At 45.1% G+C, this 13717-nt stretch overlaps 1 protein-coding gene across 2 annotated transcripts in view; it reads left to right on the top strand.

Moving 5' to 3' along the window:
• Positions 1-13717, top strand: part of INPP5J (inositol polyphosphate-5-phosphatase J) — a 115622-nt gene that overhangs the window by 51692 nt on the left and 50213 nt on the right. For both annotated transcript variants that reach the window (XM_069760236.1, XM_069760238.1), the window contains exon 2: positions 8565-9100. In XM_069760236.1, coding sequence (XP_069616337.1) covers positions 8565-9100 — 536 coding nt within the window. The remainder of the gene's footprint in view (positions 1-8564; positions 9101-13717) is intronic.

The following is a 13717-nucleotide window of genomic DNA, read 5'->3' as shown; positions in this document are numbered from 1 at the left end:
CCCCAAATCCAGGGAGGTTCTTAACGGTTCCATGCTTGGCAAATTTTTTAATAACATTGCACACTGTTGAAACTGGGAAACCAAGGTCTTTGGAGATGGCCTTATACCCTTTGGAAGTCTTGTGTTTGCTAATAATAGCAGCTCTGAGGTCCTCAGACAGATCCTTTGACTTCACCATTGTGACAAAGGAACAAGGCCTACCATGTGGCTTTTTAAAACACTGAAGTCATCATTGGCTAGTTCATGTCACATGGACACTGATAATTATTGTGACGCCCAAGAGACCGGGGTACCCAGCACCGGACCAATGGGGTCTGTCTCTTGAGGGGGGTGTCACGGGTGGCTTGACCCGGTGCTGTGGCCTCAGGCAATGCACAGTGTAAAGGGTATCGTGAGGGAACAGGCACTTACTTGATCAGCAGCAGGTTCTCCCAGCGGTGATGATCCCAATCCTGGATAGATGGCTATTGTCCAAATGAAAGACTGAGGCACTGAAACGTTTAACCAGTTTACTTTAACAAAAAAAGGATTTACAACCAGTCCTGTCACCGGAGTCTGTATGGGAACTCTGAGTTACTTTGACCCTGCCAGGGTCTTCGCCTCTTATTGTACGCAATATCTGTGTGGCCCTGCTGCTGTATGTGAACTGGCTGCCGGCCCAATCTGTCCCCTCCGGGTCCTGGTTCGACGGGCAACCCGAGTCCTTTTATCGGCTTACCCCCTCCAGGAGTACCGCTGAACTCTGTGTCTGTTGCTGCGTCCGACCCTAGTGAAGCTGATATCACCTCACGTTTTTCCGGTTGTTGTATTATATGTAATGAATAGAGCCACGGATCCGGTATCCGTCTTTGCGCCTGTTTTGGGTAGTGATTAATGCTACCCGGTTCTCACAATGTCCTTTTTCTCTATCCCTCTTCTCCTCAGGCCGGTGATTTAGGCCTGGTAACAGTCACAGGGCTGTTAGAGATTCAACTGTATGACCTCTCACTTTCAGCTCCTTAGCCCAACTGCAAGTTCTTCTCTCAGACCAGAATGGATCAAGGGGAGTCTCTGGAGCTCCCCCTTCTGGCCGGAGGTGGTAGTGCAGTCTTGCTATTTTAGTATTTGCATTTACTGTCAGTAACTATTTTTGTGGCAAATACCCCTAGGGGTGCCACATTCCCCCTTAGTTAAGAACAGTACTCCGGGACTGTGGGACAATAACATTTTGAAATAACAATTAATATGTACAGAGTCTTAAAAATGAAAAGTTACAAAAACCACTCGAGGAAACAAAAATATAGTTCTGTACAAAGTCACTTCAAATAGCGTCCATTAATACAGTTCTATCCTTGAAGGTATTAGGAAAGGCACTGTACTTAGTGTCCAGGAATTTAGTTCCATTTTTCCAACGGAGTTATCAATATAAAGTCTAAAGAAAGTTCAAAAAGAGTGAGGAGCAAAGTTCAAAAAGCAGTCTTTCCGGAGCTTTGATTTAGTGCCTCCGGGCTGATAAAAAGTTCAAGAATATGCAAGAAGTTCATACAGACAAGTCTCTGTAGGCACTGGGCTTAAACGTTGCAGACTGATAACAATGACTATACTACATTTTCTGTTTAACTATATACGGCATAACATATATACAATTCACATTATGAGCTTTATAGTTGGTAATCTGCATACCTGGCCGGTAATTGACCCTGGGTACTACGCTGTGATCTACGTAATAGCGGTGTCTCTTCATGTGGTGTACTACTGTCTACTGCGGATGTAGTATCTGCCCGCTCTGCTAAAGATAATTCCACGACTATGGAGTTGGCAAGTCCACCGTGAATGGGATTACTCTGACCAAGAATCTGTTCTTCCTGGCCTGGAACCTCCTGTAGTACGGGGTCAGCCTCTTCCTGTCTTGGGACTTCTGGTATTGGGTTTGGTGTTGGGTAAAAGGCCACCATGGGAACCACTACTGCACCATGGTATGTTAGTAGGGTTTTGGGAAAGTCTCCTATACAGGTGTGATACACTTCCTCTTCTTTTTCCTTTACTGGTTGAACCTGTATGGGTTGAATAACTTCTGGTTCTGGCTGGACAACGTCTGGCTCTTTCAATGCTTCCGGACATAATTTAAGATTGTCTCTTGACACTAGTACAGATGTTAAGCCTCCGTTTTTGCTAATGAGACACATTTTAGGATTATCCACTCTTGTTGGTAAAACTGTGTAGGGTACGGCTTCCCACTGATTGTCCAGTTTATTGGTTCGACGATTTCTCTTGAGCACTTGGTCACCTGGTCTTAATGGGGTCGCTAGAGCATTCTGGTTGAAAGTTCGCTCTTGTCTTTCTCTAGTTTGCTGAAGGCTTCTTTCCACACTCTCTTGCACTTGGCGATACTGCTTTTGCCGTATGATATCCCAATTGGAGTCTTGGACTTCTGCGTCTGGTTTCAGAATTCCCATTTCTAGATCGATTGGTAATTGGCCGGGTCTTGCACGCATAAGGTAAGCTGGGGTGCAATTGGTGGAACTCACCGGGACATGATTATACAGATCCACCAAGTCAGGCAATTTCTCTGGCCATTGATTCCTTTCTGCCTCAGGTAAAGTCTTTAGTAGTTCTATTACAATATGGTTCATCTTCTCGCATAAGCCGTTTGTTTGTGGATGATAGGCCGTCGTCCGGATCTTTTTGCAACCATACATATTACAGAATTCTCTGAAGATCTCTGATTCAAAGGCTGTACCTTGGTCGGTGAGAACCTGTTCCGGATATCCATGGGGTCTACAAAAGTACGTTTGGAACGCTTTGGCTGCTGTTTTTGCTGTCAGATCTTTTACGGGTACTACTACCAAGAAGCGTGAATAATGGTCCACGATGGTCAAGGCATAGACATAGCCAGACCGGCTTGGTGTCAACTTCACGTGGTCCATGGCTACAAGTTCAAGTGGTTGTTTGGTGATTATGGGCTGCAGTGGTGCTCTTTGGTTCTTTTGATCGTTTCTTCTGAGGTTGCACGGGCCACAATTTCTGCACCACTGTTCGATTGATTTTCTCATCCCGACCCAATAAAATCTTTCTCTTAGAAGTACTTCTAACTTTTTCCAACCGAAGTGACCAGCACCATTATGGTAAGCTTCGAGGACCATCTTGACATCTTGTTTAGGCACGATAATCTGCCAAACCAATTCATGTGTTTTCGGATTGGTTTACCTTCTACAGAGCTTCCCTTGATACAGGAACATTTTGCCTCTCTCTTTCCAGAGTTGATGCGTCTCTTCTGGGGCATCCTCATCGGGATATGCACTTTGCTCAGTTAACAGTTCCTTCACCAACTTCACAGCCGGATTGCTGTCTTGGGTGTCAGCCCATCTATGGTGTGCTAACGGATTTAAATTCTCCTCTTGTTGTTTCTGATAGGTACTTGACTGATGATGTTTTGCCTTGGGATGATGGAAGGCTGGTAGTTCAATTTCCTCAAGCTCCCCCATTTCTTCTTCTACATCTCTCAAGTGTGGCATCCGGGATAGGGCATCGGCATTTCCATTCTTGCGACCTGCTCGATACTTGATCTTGAAGTTGTAATTAGATAACCGGGCTATCCATCGCTGTTCTAACGCACCTAATTTGGCTGTGTCCAGGTGGGTCAACGGATTGTTGTCAGTATAGACAATAAATTCTGCAGCGGCCAGATAGTGTTTGAAACGTTCAGTCACAGCCCAAACTACTGCCAGTAGTTCCAATTTGAAGGAGCTGTAATTTTCTGAATTTCTTTCAGTAGGCCGGAGCTTTCTACTTGCAAAGGCGATGACTTTCTCCCGACCTTCTTGCTTTTCTGACAGCACCGCTCCTAGTCCCACATTACTGGCATCGGTGTAGAGGATGAAAGGTTGATGGTAATCTGGGTATGCCAGAACCTCTTCTCCGGTTAGTGCCTTCTTTAGTTGTTCAAAGGAGTCTTCCCTTTCGTCGTTCCACTGAAAAGGAGGGTTTCGGTTTGAAGGTTTCTTCGTCTGCCCTACCAAGGTGTCTTGCAAGGGTGCTGCCAACTTGGTAAATCCTTTTATAAATCTGCGATAGTAACCCACCAATCCCAGGAATTGTCTCACTTCTTTTGCGCTGGTAGGTCTTGGCCAATCCCTTATGGCGCTTATTTTCTCGGGATCTGGTGCTACTCCCTCCGAACTCACGATGTGTCCCAGGTACTGTACCTTTGGCTTGAGAAGGTGACATTTGGATGGCTTGACTTTCATGCCATACCTGGATAAGGCTTCGAACACTTCTGCCAGGTCTATTAAGTGTTGTTCGTAAGTCTTTGAGTAGACGATCACATCATCTAGGTACAGGAGGATGGTCTCGAAGTTCTTGTGTCCGAGGCAGCATTCCATCAGCCGCTGGAAGGTACCGGATGCGTTGCAGAGTCCGAACGGCATGCGATTAAATTCACATAGACCCATTGGTGTGGTGAATGCCGTCTTTTCCTTATCTCGCTCAGCCACAGGGACTTGCCAATACCCGCTTGTTAAGTCTAAGGTGGAAAAATAATTAGCAGATTTCAAAGCAGTTAAGGACTCTTCTATCCTAGGCAAGGGGTAGGCGTCTTTATGGGTGATGTTATTAATCTTCCGGTAGTCTACGCACATTCTCATGGTTCCGTCCTTTTTTTTGACAATCACTAGAGGGGCCGCCCAGGGGCTACAGCTGTCTCTTATTACCCCGGCCTGTTTCATCTTCCTCAGCATATCTTTTGCACATTGATAGTGAGCGGGCGGTATGGGTCTATATCTTTCTTTTATTGGGGGATGGTCACTGGTGGGGATTGTGTGTTCTACCCCTTCTATCCGTCCGAAGTCCAATGGGTGTTTACTGAAGACTTGTTCATATTCCGTCACTAGCCTATACACCCCTTGTTTTTGATGGGTAGGTGTTGAATTTATGCCCACGTGTAGCTGTTGGCACCAATCCTCCATTTCTCCATCTGAGCCATTGCCTTCCACCTGACAGGTTGGTTCTAAGGGCTCAATGGTTGTGATGGCATTGTTGTCAACAGTATATAGCTTTGCCATTGTAGCATACCTTGGCAAAGTGACCTCTTCCTCTCCACAGTTCAAAAGTCGTACCGCCACTCGTCCCCGGTGTACCTCGACTATCCCTCGTGCTGTGAGTATAGTGGGCCTGCTGTCGGTGTACACTGGTTCTATTAAGGCTTGATAATCTCGTCCCTTAGTACCAATGGCTGCTCTACACCATACCAGCATTTCTGTTTTTGGTGGGATTACAATAGATGTTGGATCACTTACCCTCACACTGCCGATTTCTCCACCTGCAACTTCTACCTGTTGCCTTAACATCAATACTTTTATTTCCCTCCGGAGAACTCTCTGCTGGCAGGATTGGGCAGTTTCAGCAATTTGCTGTAAGACAGAAATGACTTCGGAAAAGCAGTTCTCTAACACATTCATTCCTATCAATACAGTTGGTTCACAGTTCCGCCGGTCAACATCAACAACAATTATACCCTGTTTCTTCAATTCTACTTTACCAATCTTTATGGTCATCTCCCTGAATCCTAGTTTCGGTACCAACTTACCATTACTGGCCCATATATCTAGTTCAACATCAGAGGGCCCTTTATCAATATCTGCATCAGCCCAGTACCTCTTATAAAGGATATACGGTATAGATGAAATCTGGGAACCTGTGTCCAGCAAAGCGTTGAGGGGCATTCCGTCCAGCACGATAGGGATAATGGGTCGTCCTCCGATGTACCTGTCGTGCCAGGGTGTTGGGCCTTGAAAGTTCATTCCTGCGAAGCGGCCCGCATTCCCAGGGGATTCCCGTTTAAATCACAATCTCGTGCAAAGTGGCCTGGCTGCTGGCAACGGCGGCAAATGGGCTGTCCATCCGGTTGGTAGCGGTCGCGGGGTCGTCCTCTCCATGTCGGGTATCTCCGGGGTCTCATCCATGGAACACCTTCTCTACGGTTTGACAACTCCATCTTGGGTCCTCTCATCTCCTGCATGGTTTTAGCCATTGAAGCAACAACATCAGCTAAAGAGTCAAGCTTTTGTTGAAGAGCCTCATTAGTACTGGGCCCCAGGGGCTTAGCAATGGCCCCGGACATAGCTGATGTCACTGGTACTCCATGTTGTTGAGGAGCCTCTGCCATGAGTTGCGCAGGATCCTGATCCCGAGGTGCCTCTGCCAGCTGGAGACGTATAACGCTCTCCTTTAATTGGGCAAATGTCAATTCAGGGTTCTTAAAAACAAGCATGCTCACATGCCCCCGGTGAGAAGGGGTGTAGAGTCCCTCAATAAATTGATCTCTTAGCAGTTTATCCGCTCCGGTGTTAAAAATGGGTTCAGCCAGTGTAAGTGATTTAAGGGCTTCCTGCAGGTTTAAGGCAAAGTCTCTCACGCCCTCATTAACTTTTTGTTTGCAATTAAAGAATCGTACTTTAGCTTTGCTGCTGGCAGTGGTTTCAAATGTAGCTTTTAATCCAGCAAATATGCGTTCAACAGTGCCTTTTAGATCAGCTGCCCATGCTGTGACTTCTCGCTTAGCATGGCCACTTAACTGCATCATCAGGAGACTAACACGCTGAACTTCACCCACAGGGAACATGTCAAAATGGGCCAGCATCTTTTCTCTGAAATCGTCAAGGGTATTAGGCTCACCTTCATACATTGGAAGCCATGGGCCACCCGGGGTATATGGCATCAGCACCGGCATGATGGGCGCCACTCCTTGCACCGCTGCGCTACCGGACTCTCTATCGACACTCTGTCTTTCAGCTGCATTAGCGTCGCCGGGTGCTGCGGCGTCTCCGTGCTGCGACATACTGTGCCCCCTTAGTTAATCCGGACCCTTCCGGTCCTCCGCTTCCGTCGGGATAGTGTAGATTCGTTCCGCTGTGCAGCAGGATCGATTTTCCCCTTGCTCTGATGTCAGAGCGCTCAGCTTGGTGCCGCCCACAATGACACGCCCCCTGCTGCTCCCACCCACCGCGCTCTGTAATGGCGGATTCTGAAGTTTTTTCAGTTAGACTGGGGCTCAGGTGATGGCGTAGCTCAATTAACAGTCTCGTGCCTAACGGTTATGAAGTGATTACCTCAGGGGATGGCGGCCATCTTTACTCCATTATAACCAATGGGGAAAAGTCACTTTCAATAGTTGTCAATGGAGAATGGATTTTTCTTTAATAAAGTCAATTTTCAAGATTTTTCATCCAAGTTTTTTTACAGTTTTGGGCTCCAATCACGGCACACAATACCCGGTATACGGGCTGGCTAGATCCTGTTCGTGACGCCAATTGTGACGCCCAAGAGACCGGGGTACCCAGCACCGGACCAATGGGGTCTGTCTCTTGAGGGGGGTGTCACGGGTGGCTTGACCCGGTGCTGTGGCCTCAGGCAATGCACAGTGTAAAGGGTATCGTGAGGGAACAGGCACTTACTTGATCAGCAGCAGGTTCTCCCAGCGGTGATGATCCCAATCCTGGATAGATGGCTATTGTCCAAATGAAAGACTGAGGCACTGAAACGTTTAACCAGTTTACTTTAACAAAAAAAGGATTTACAACCAGTCCTGTCACCGGAGTCTGTATGGGAACTCTGAGTTACTTTGACCCTGCCGGGGTCTTCGCCTCTTATTGTACGCAATATCTGTGTGGCCCTGCTGCTGTATGTGAACTGGCTGCCGGCCCAATCTGTCCCCTCCAGGTCCTGGTTCGACGGGCAACCCGAGTCCTTTTATCGGCTTACCCCCTCCAGGAGTACCGCTGAACTCTGTGTCTGTTGCTGCGTCCGACCCTAGTGAAGCTGATATCACCTCACGTTTTTCCGGTTGCTGTATTATATGTAATGAATACAGCCACGGATCCGGTATCCGTCTTTGCGCCTGTTCTGGGTAGTGATTAATGCTACCCGGTTCTCACAATGTCCTTTTTCTCTATCCCTCTTCTCCTCAGGCCGGTGATTTAGGCCTGGTAACAGTCACAGGGCTGTTAGAGATTCAACTGTATGACCTCTCACTTTCAGCTCCTTAGCCCAACTGCCAGTTCTTCTCTCAGACCAGAATGAATCAAGGGGAGTCTCTGGAGCTCCCCCTTCTGGCCGGAGGTGGTAGTGCAGTCTTGCTATTTTAGTATTTGCATTTACTGTCAGTAACTATTTTTGTGGCAAATACCCCTAGGGGTGCCACATTAATCACAGGTGATTCTCATTTGTGATTTACCACAGGTGAGTCAAAATGTGTTTCCACACTAATTTAATGTAAAGGGTGCCAATACCTGTGTCAGAGCAAGCTTTAGGTTTTTTTTTTTTTTCCCTCCCATTGTTTTCTGTTTTAAATGATTGTTTGTCATTTGCTCTTTTGTATTTAACACGACTGCATTATAAAAAAAAACCCTGTTTCACTTCATTAATTTTTTTTCAGGAGATATTTCACATTATGTACTTAAATTTCATGGGTGCTTATAACGATGAGCAGGACTGTACTTAAAGTAAAGTTGTGATAATTACCAGATGTGCTTTTTGACTTGTTATTTTGATCATGTTGACACTGTATGTTTTGTGCTTGCTTCCTAAAGATGGATGCCCAACTTGTGTTTGTTGCTCCACCATCTCCAGAGTTGTCCACAAGGCATATCTCTTTGACTTCTCCTCGACTTAGTCCTGCAGGATCTGGTAGATCTCAACCTGAAGGTTCTAGCTGTTCACAAACTTCACTTCCGGTAGGACAACTGTCTATTCGTCCTTTAGCACCTGTGGGATCTTCTGCTCCTGACCGGTCACAACCAGAAGGATCCTTGAGACTTCATCCTGTGGGTTCTCAGTTCAGTCCGAAAAGTGAATCTGGTAGATCACAACCTGAAGGATCTTGTCCAGGTCTTTTATCTCCAACTCATCAATATAGGCCACTTCCTCCTGCTCCATCCTCGCCTCATCGATCACCAGTCCCTAGCCCAAGAGGATCACCACAGCCTAGCAGATCCCAAGCGTCTCCACGTCCAGTTAGACCTCAGGAATCTTGTTTGAGATCTGATTCCAATTCGTCATCGCAAATTGAAGCAGACAGATCATTTTTTAATGGTGCTGAACTAAACAAGGCAGGAGAGGATTTTAGGTAAATGTATTAAAATAAACCAAAATGCTCAACTATAGCATAATACAAATGAGATGCACTCATTTGATCTAATTGCATTTTAATAACTGAAACCTGATTATATTGGACCTGTTGTTTTTACAAACCTTGTGTGTAATTTCATTCTTCTGTCTTGAGTTAGGCTGTATGTACATTGCATTTGAGACTTTTCTTCAGCAGGATATCTCCAACAGAAGGCTCTTACCTCTGGTAGTACTATGTAGGCATACAGTGGGGCAAAAAAGTATTTAGTCAGTCAGCAATAGTGCAAGTTCCACCACTTAAAAAGATGAGAGGCGTCTGTAATTTACATCATAGGTAGACCTCAACTATGGGAGACAAACTGAGAAAAAAAAATCCAGAAAATCACATTGTCTGTTTTTTTAACATTTTATTTCCATATTATGGTGGAAAATAAGTATTTGGTCAGAAACAATCAAGATTTCTGGCTCTCACAGACCTGTAACTTCTTCTTTAAGAGTTTCCTCTTTCCTCCACTCATTACCTGTAGTAATGGCACCTGTTTAAACTTGTTATCAGTATAAAAAGACACCTGTGCACACCCTCAAACAGTCTGACTCCAAACTCCTCTATGGTGAAGACCAAAGAGCTGTCAAAGGACACCAGAAACAAAATTGTAGCCCTGCACCAGGCTGGGAAGACTGAATCTGCAATAGCCAACCAGCTTGGAGTGAAGAAATCAACAGTGGGAGCAATAATTAGAAAATGGAAGACATACAAGACCACTGATAATCTCCCTCGATCTGGGGCTCCACGCAAAATCCCACCCCGTGGGGTCAGAATGATCACAAGAACGGTGAGCAAAAATCCCAGAACCACGCGGGGGGACCTAGTGAATGAACTGCAGAGAGCTGGGACCAATGTAACAAGGCCTACCATAAGTAACACACTACGCCACCATGGACTCAGATCCTGCAGTGCCAGACGTGTCCCACTGCTTAAGCCAGTACATGTCCGGGCCCGTCTGAAGTTTGCTAGAGAGCATTTGGATGATCCAGAAGAGTTTTGGGAGAATGTCCTATGGTCTGATGAAACCAAACTGGAACTGTTTGGTAGAAACACAACTTGTCGTGTTTGGAGGAAAAAGAATACTGAGTTGCATCCATCAAACACCATACCTACTGTAAAGCATGGTGGTGGAAACATCATGCTTTGGGGCTGTTTCTCTGCAAAGGGGCCAGGACGACTGATCCGGGTACATGAAAGAATGAATGGGGCCATGTATCGTGAGATTTTGAGTGCAAACCTCCTTCCATCAGCAAGGGCATTGAAGATGAAACGTGGCTGGGTCTTTCAACATGACAATGATCCAAAGCACACCGCCAGGGCAACGAAGGAGTGGCTTCGTAAGAAGCATTTCAAGGTCCTGGAGTGGCCTAGCCAGTCTCCAGATCTCAACCCTATAGAAAACCTTTGGAGGGAGTTGAAAGTCCGTGTTGCCAAGCGAAAAGCCAAAAACATCACTGCTCTAGAGGAGATCTGCATGGAGGAATGGGCCAACATACCAACAACAGTGTGTGGCAACCTTGTGAAGACTTACAGAAAACGTTTGACCTCTGTCATTGCCAACAAAGGATATATTACAAAGTATTGAGATGAAATTTTGTTTCTGACCAAATACTTATTTTCCACCATCATATGCAAATAAAATGTTAAAAAAAACAGACAATGTGATTTTCTGGATTTTTTTTCCCCAGTTTGTCTCCCATAGTTGAGGTCTACCTATGATGTAAATTACAGACGCCTCTCATCTTTTTAAGTGGTGGAACTTGCACTATTGCTGACTGACTAAATACTTTTTTGCCCCCCTGTACATGCAGTGAGATTCTTTGCCCATAGGTTCTAAAGGAAGAAAAAAGTATTCTTATGTTGCAGAGTCTAAACTGTAAAGTGCCGTCTGCCTTGCATTTCTATACCATTGGATCTGACCTCCCTTTGAAGGGAGCCATATAGATATGTTTGGCGTACACGAAATATAGACCATTGTTCACTGATGCTTTCTTCACTCATTCTTCCTCCTTCTATTGTTACCTTTACATACAGAATGAACGCAGTAAGACATGACCGCACACAGTGGGTTTGATTTTAGACTTTAACCACAGAGCAAGATCTGAATCCAAGCCATACAGAATAGTAATATATTCAGCAGTCTATAAATGATTACAAAACTGCAGTCTTCCTGTAGAACAGCCATAAACCACCGCTGTGGATCCTCAGGAGAAAGGAATGAGCAATAGGCTCTGACAATGACTGCATGTAATATCCATTAGTCTGACACCAGAAATGTATTTTTGTGGTCTTGAATCTGCTTGTTCAAGAACAGTTACCTAAATATCAAGAGTGAGTGCTCAGTGGTGTATCTACCTACGTGTATAATAGTCTCTTTCTAAATTTAAAAGTTTTGCTGTGAAATATGCTATTTGTATAGATTGAATAGAGATGTGGGGCTGCTGCTTACTTCTGGTGCCGCTTATCTCATGGCAAAACAGCAGATGATGGGACCAGCACTCTTTTTAGCATATATTTTGAGTAGAAATGAACGGATCTGGCAAGATTAGAATTCGACAAACCATGTGGCTTTGACCTAGAAATTCTATTTGCTATGAATTTATTCTCTGCGAATTGAATGTCCCTTGTTATCATCGGGGGTCTGGAGAGATAACAAAACTAAGGATGTAGAGAAAAAAAAATAACTGATACTGTCCCACTTACCATTCTTGGCGCCCCTTATTACTGCCGCGCACTTCTAAACCTTGGTCATCTTCACAATGCATTTGCAGAGACATTCCAGACCTAGTTACCGCTGGATGTCCCTGCCTCGATTGAGCATCGTAAGGTTGGGACGTAGGTCATAATGTCACGATGTGTGCAGCAACGTTACAATGCTCACTCACATCCCTGCACATGCAGTCTTAGCCTGACATCTAGATGCCCAGGGTTTCAGTGTGCCATGGCGGTAAATGTCTCCGAGGACCATATACAGTGCCTTGTGAAAGTATTTGGCTCCCTGGAACTTTTCAACCTTTTCCCACATATCATGCTACAAACATAAAGACACCAAATGTAAATTTTTGGTCGAGAATCAACAACAAGTGGAAAACACTTGTGAAATTGAACGAAATTTATTGGTTATTTTAAATTATTGTGGAAAATCACAAAGTTAAAAGTGGGGCGTGCAATATTATTCGTCCCCTTTAACTTAACACTTTGTTGCACCACCTTTTGCTACGATTACAGATGCAAGTCACTTGGGGTATGTCTCTATCAGTTTTGGACATCGAGAGACTGAAATTCTTGCCCATTCTTCCTTGGCAAACAGCTTGAGCTCAGTGAGGTTTGATGGAGATCGTTTGTGAACAGCATTTTTCATCTCTTTCCACAGATTCTTGATTGAATTGAGGTCTTGACTTTGACTTGGGCATTCTATCACCTGGATACATTTATTTGTGAACCATTTCATTGTAGATTTTGCTTTATGGTTGGGATCATTGTCTTGTTGGAAGACAAATCTCCATCCCAGTCTCAGGTCTTTTGCAGACTCCAGCAGGTTTTCTTCAACAATGGTCCTGTATTTGGCTCCCTCCATCTTCCCATCAATTTTAACCATCTTCCCTGTCCCTGCTGAAGAAAAGCAGGCCCAAACCATAATGCTGCCACCACCATGTTTGACAGTGGGGATGGTGTGTTCAGGGTGATGAGCTGTGTTGCCTTTACGCCAAACATATCATTTGACATTGTTGCCAAAAAGTTCGATTTTGGTTTCATCTGACCAGATCACATTCTTCCACATGTTTGGTGTCTCCCAGGTGGCTTGTTGCAAACTTTAAACAGCACTTTTTATGGATATCTTTGAGAAATGGCTTTCTTCTTGCCACTCTTCCATAAAGGCCAGATTTGTGCAGTGTATGACTGATTGTTGTCCTATGGACAGACTGTCCCACCTCAGCTGTAGATCTCTGCAGTTCATCCAGAGTGATCATGGGCCTCTTGTCTGCATTTCTGATCAGTCTTCTCCTTGTTTGAGATGAAAGTTTAGAGGGACGGCCAGGTCTTGGTAGATTTGCAGTGGTATGATACTCCTTCCATTTCAATATGATCACTTGCAGAGTGCTCCTTGGGATGTTTAAAGTTTTGGAAATCATTTTGTATCCAAATCCAGCTTTAAACTTCTCCACAACAGTATCACGGACCTGCCTGTTGTGTTCCTTGGTCTTCATGAGGCTCTTTGTGTTTCAAACAGAACCCTGAGGCTATGTGCCCACGTTGTGGATTGATGTGCAGGTTTTTCCGCACCGTTTTTGAAAAATCCGCAGGTAAAACGCACTGCGTTATACCTTCGGATTTACCCCGGATTTCCTGCATTTTTTGTGCTGATTTCACCTGCGGTTTTACACCTACAGATTCCTATTGAGGAGCAGGTGTAAAACGCTGCGGAATCCGTACAAACAATTGACATGCTGTGGAAAATACAACGCAGCATTTCCGCGCAGTATTTTCTGCCCCATGGGCACGCGGTTTGGCTTTCCATAAGTTTACATGGTACTGTAAACCTGATGGGAAAACTGCTGCGAATCCACA

The sequence above is a fragment of the Ranitomeya imitator genome, chromosome 1 (genome assembly GCF_032444005.1).
Source record: "Ranitomeya imitator isolate aRanImi1 chromosome 1, aRanImi1.pri, whole genome shotgun sequence".
NCBI classification, from domain to species: Eukaryota; Metazoa; Chordata; class Amphibia; order Anura; family Dendrobatidae; genus Ranitomeya; species Ranitomeya imitator.
Note: the sequence above shows the minus strand (reverse complement) of the source record. Positions and strands in the feature narration are given on the sequence as shown.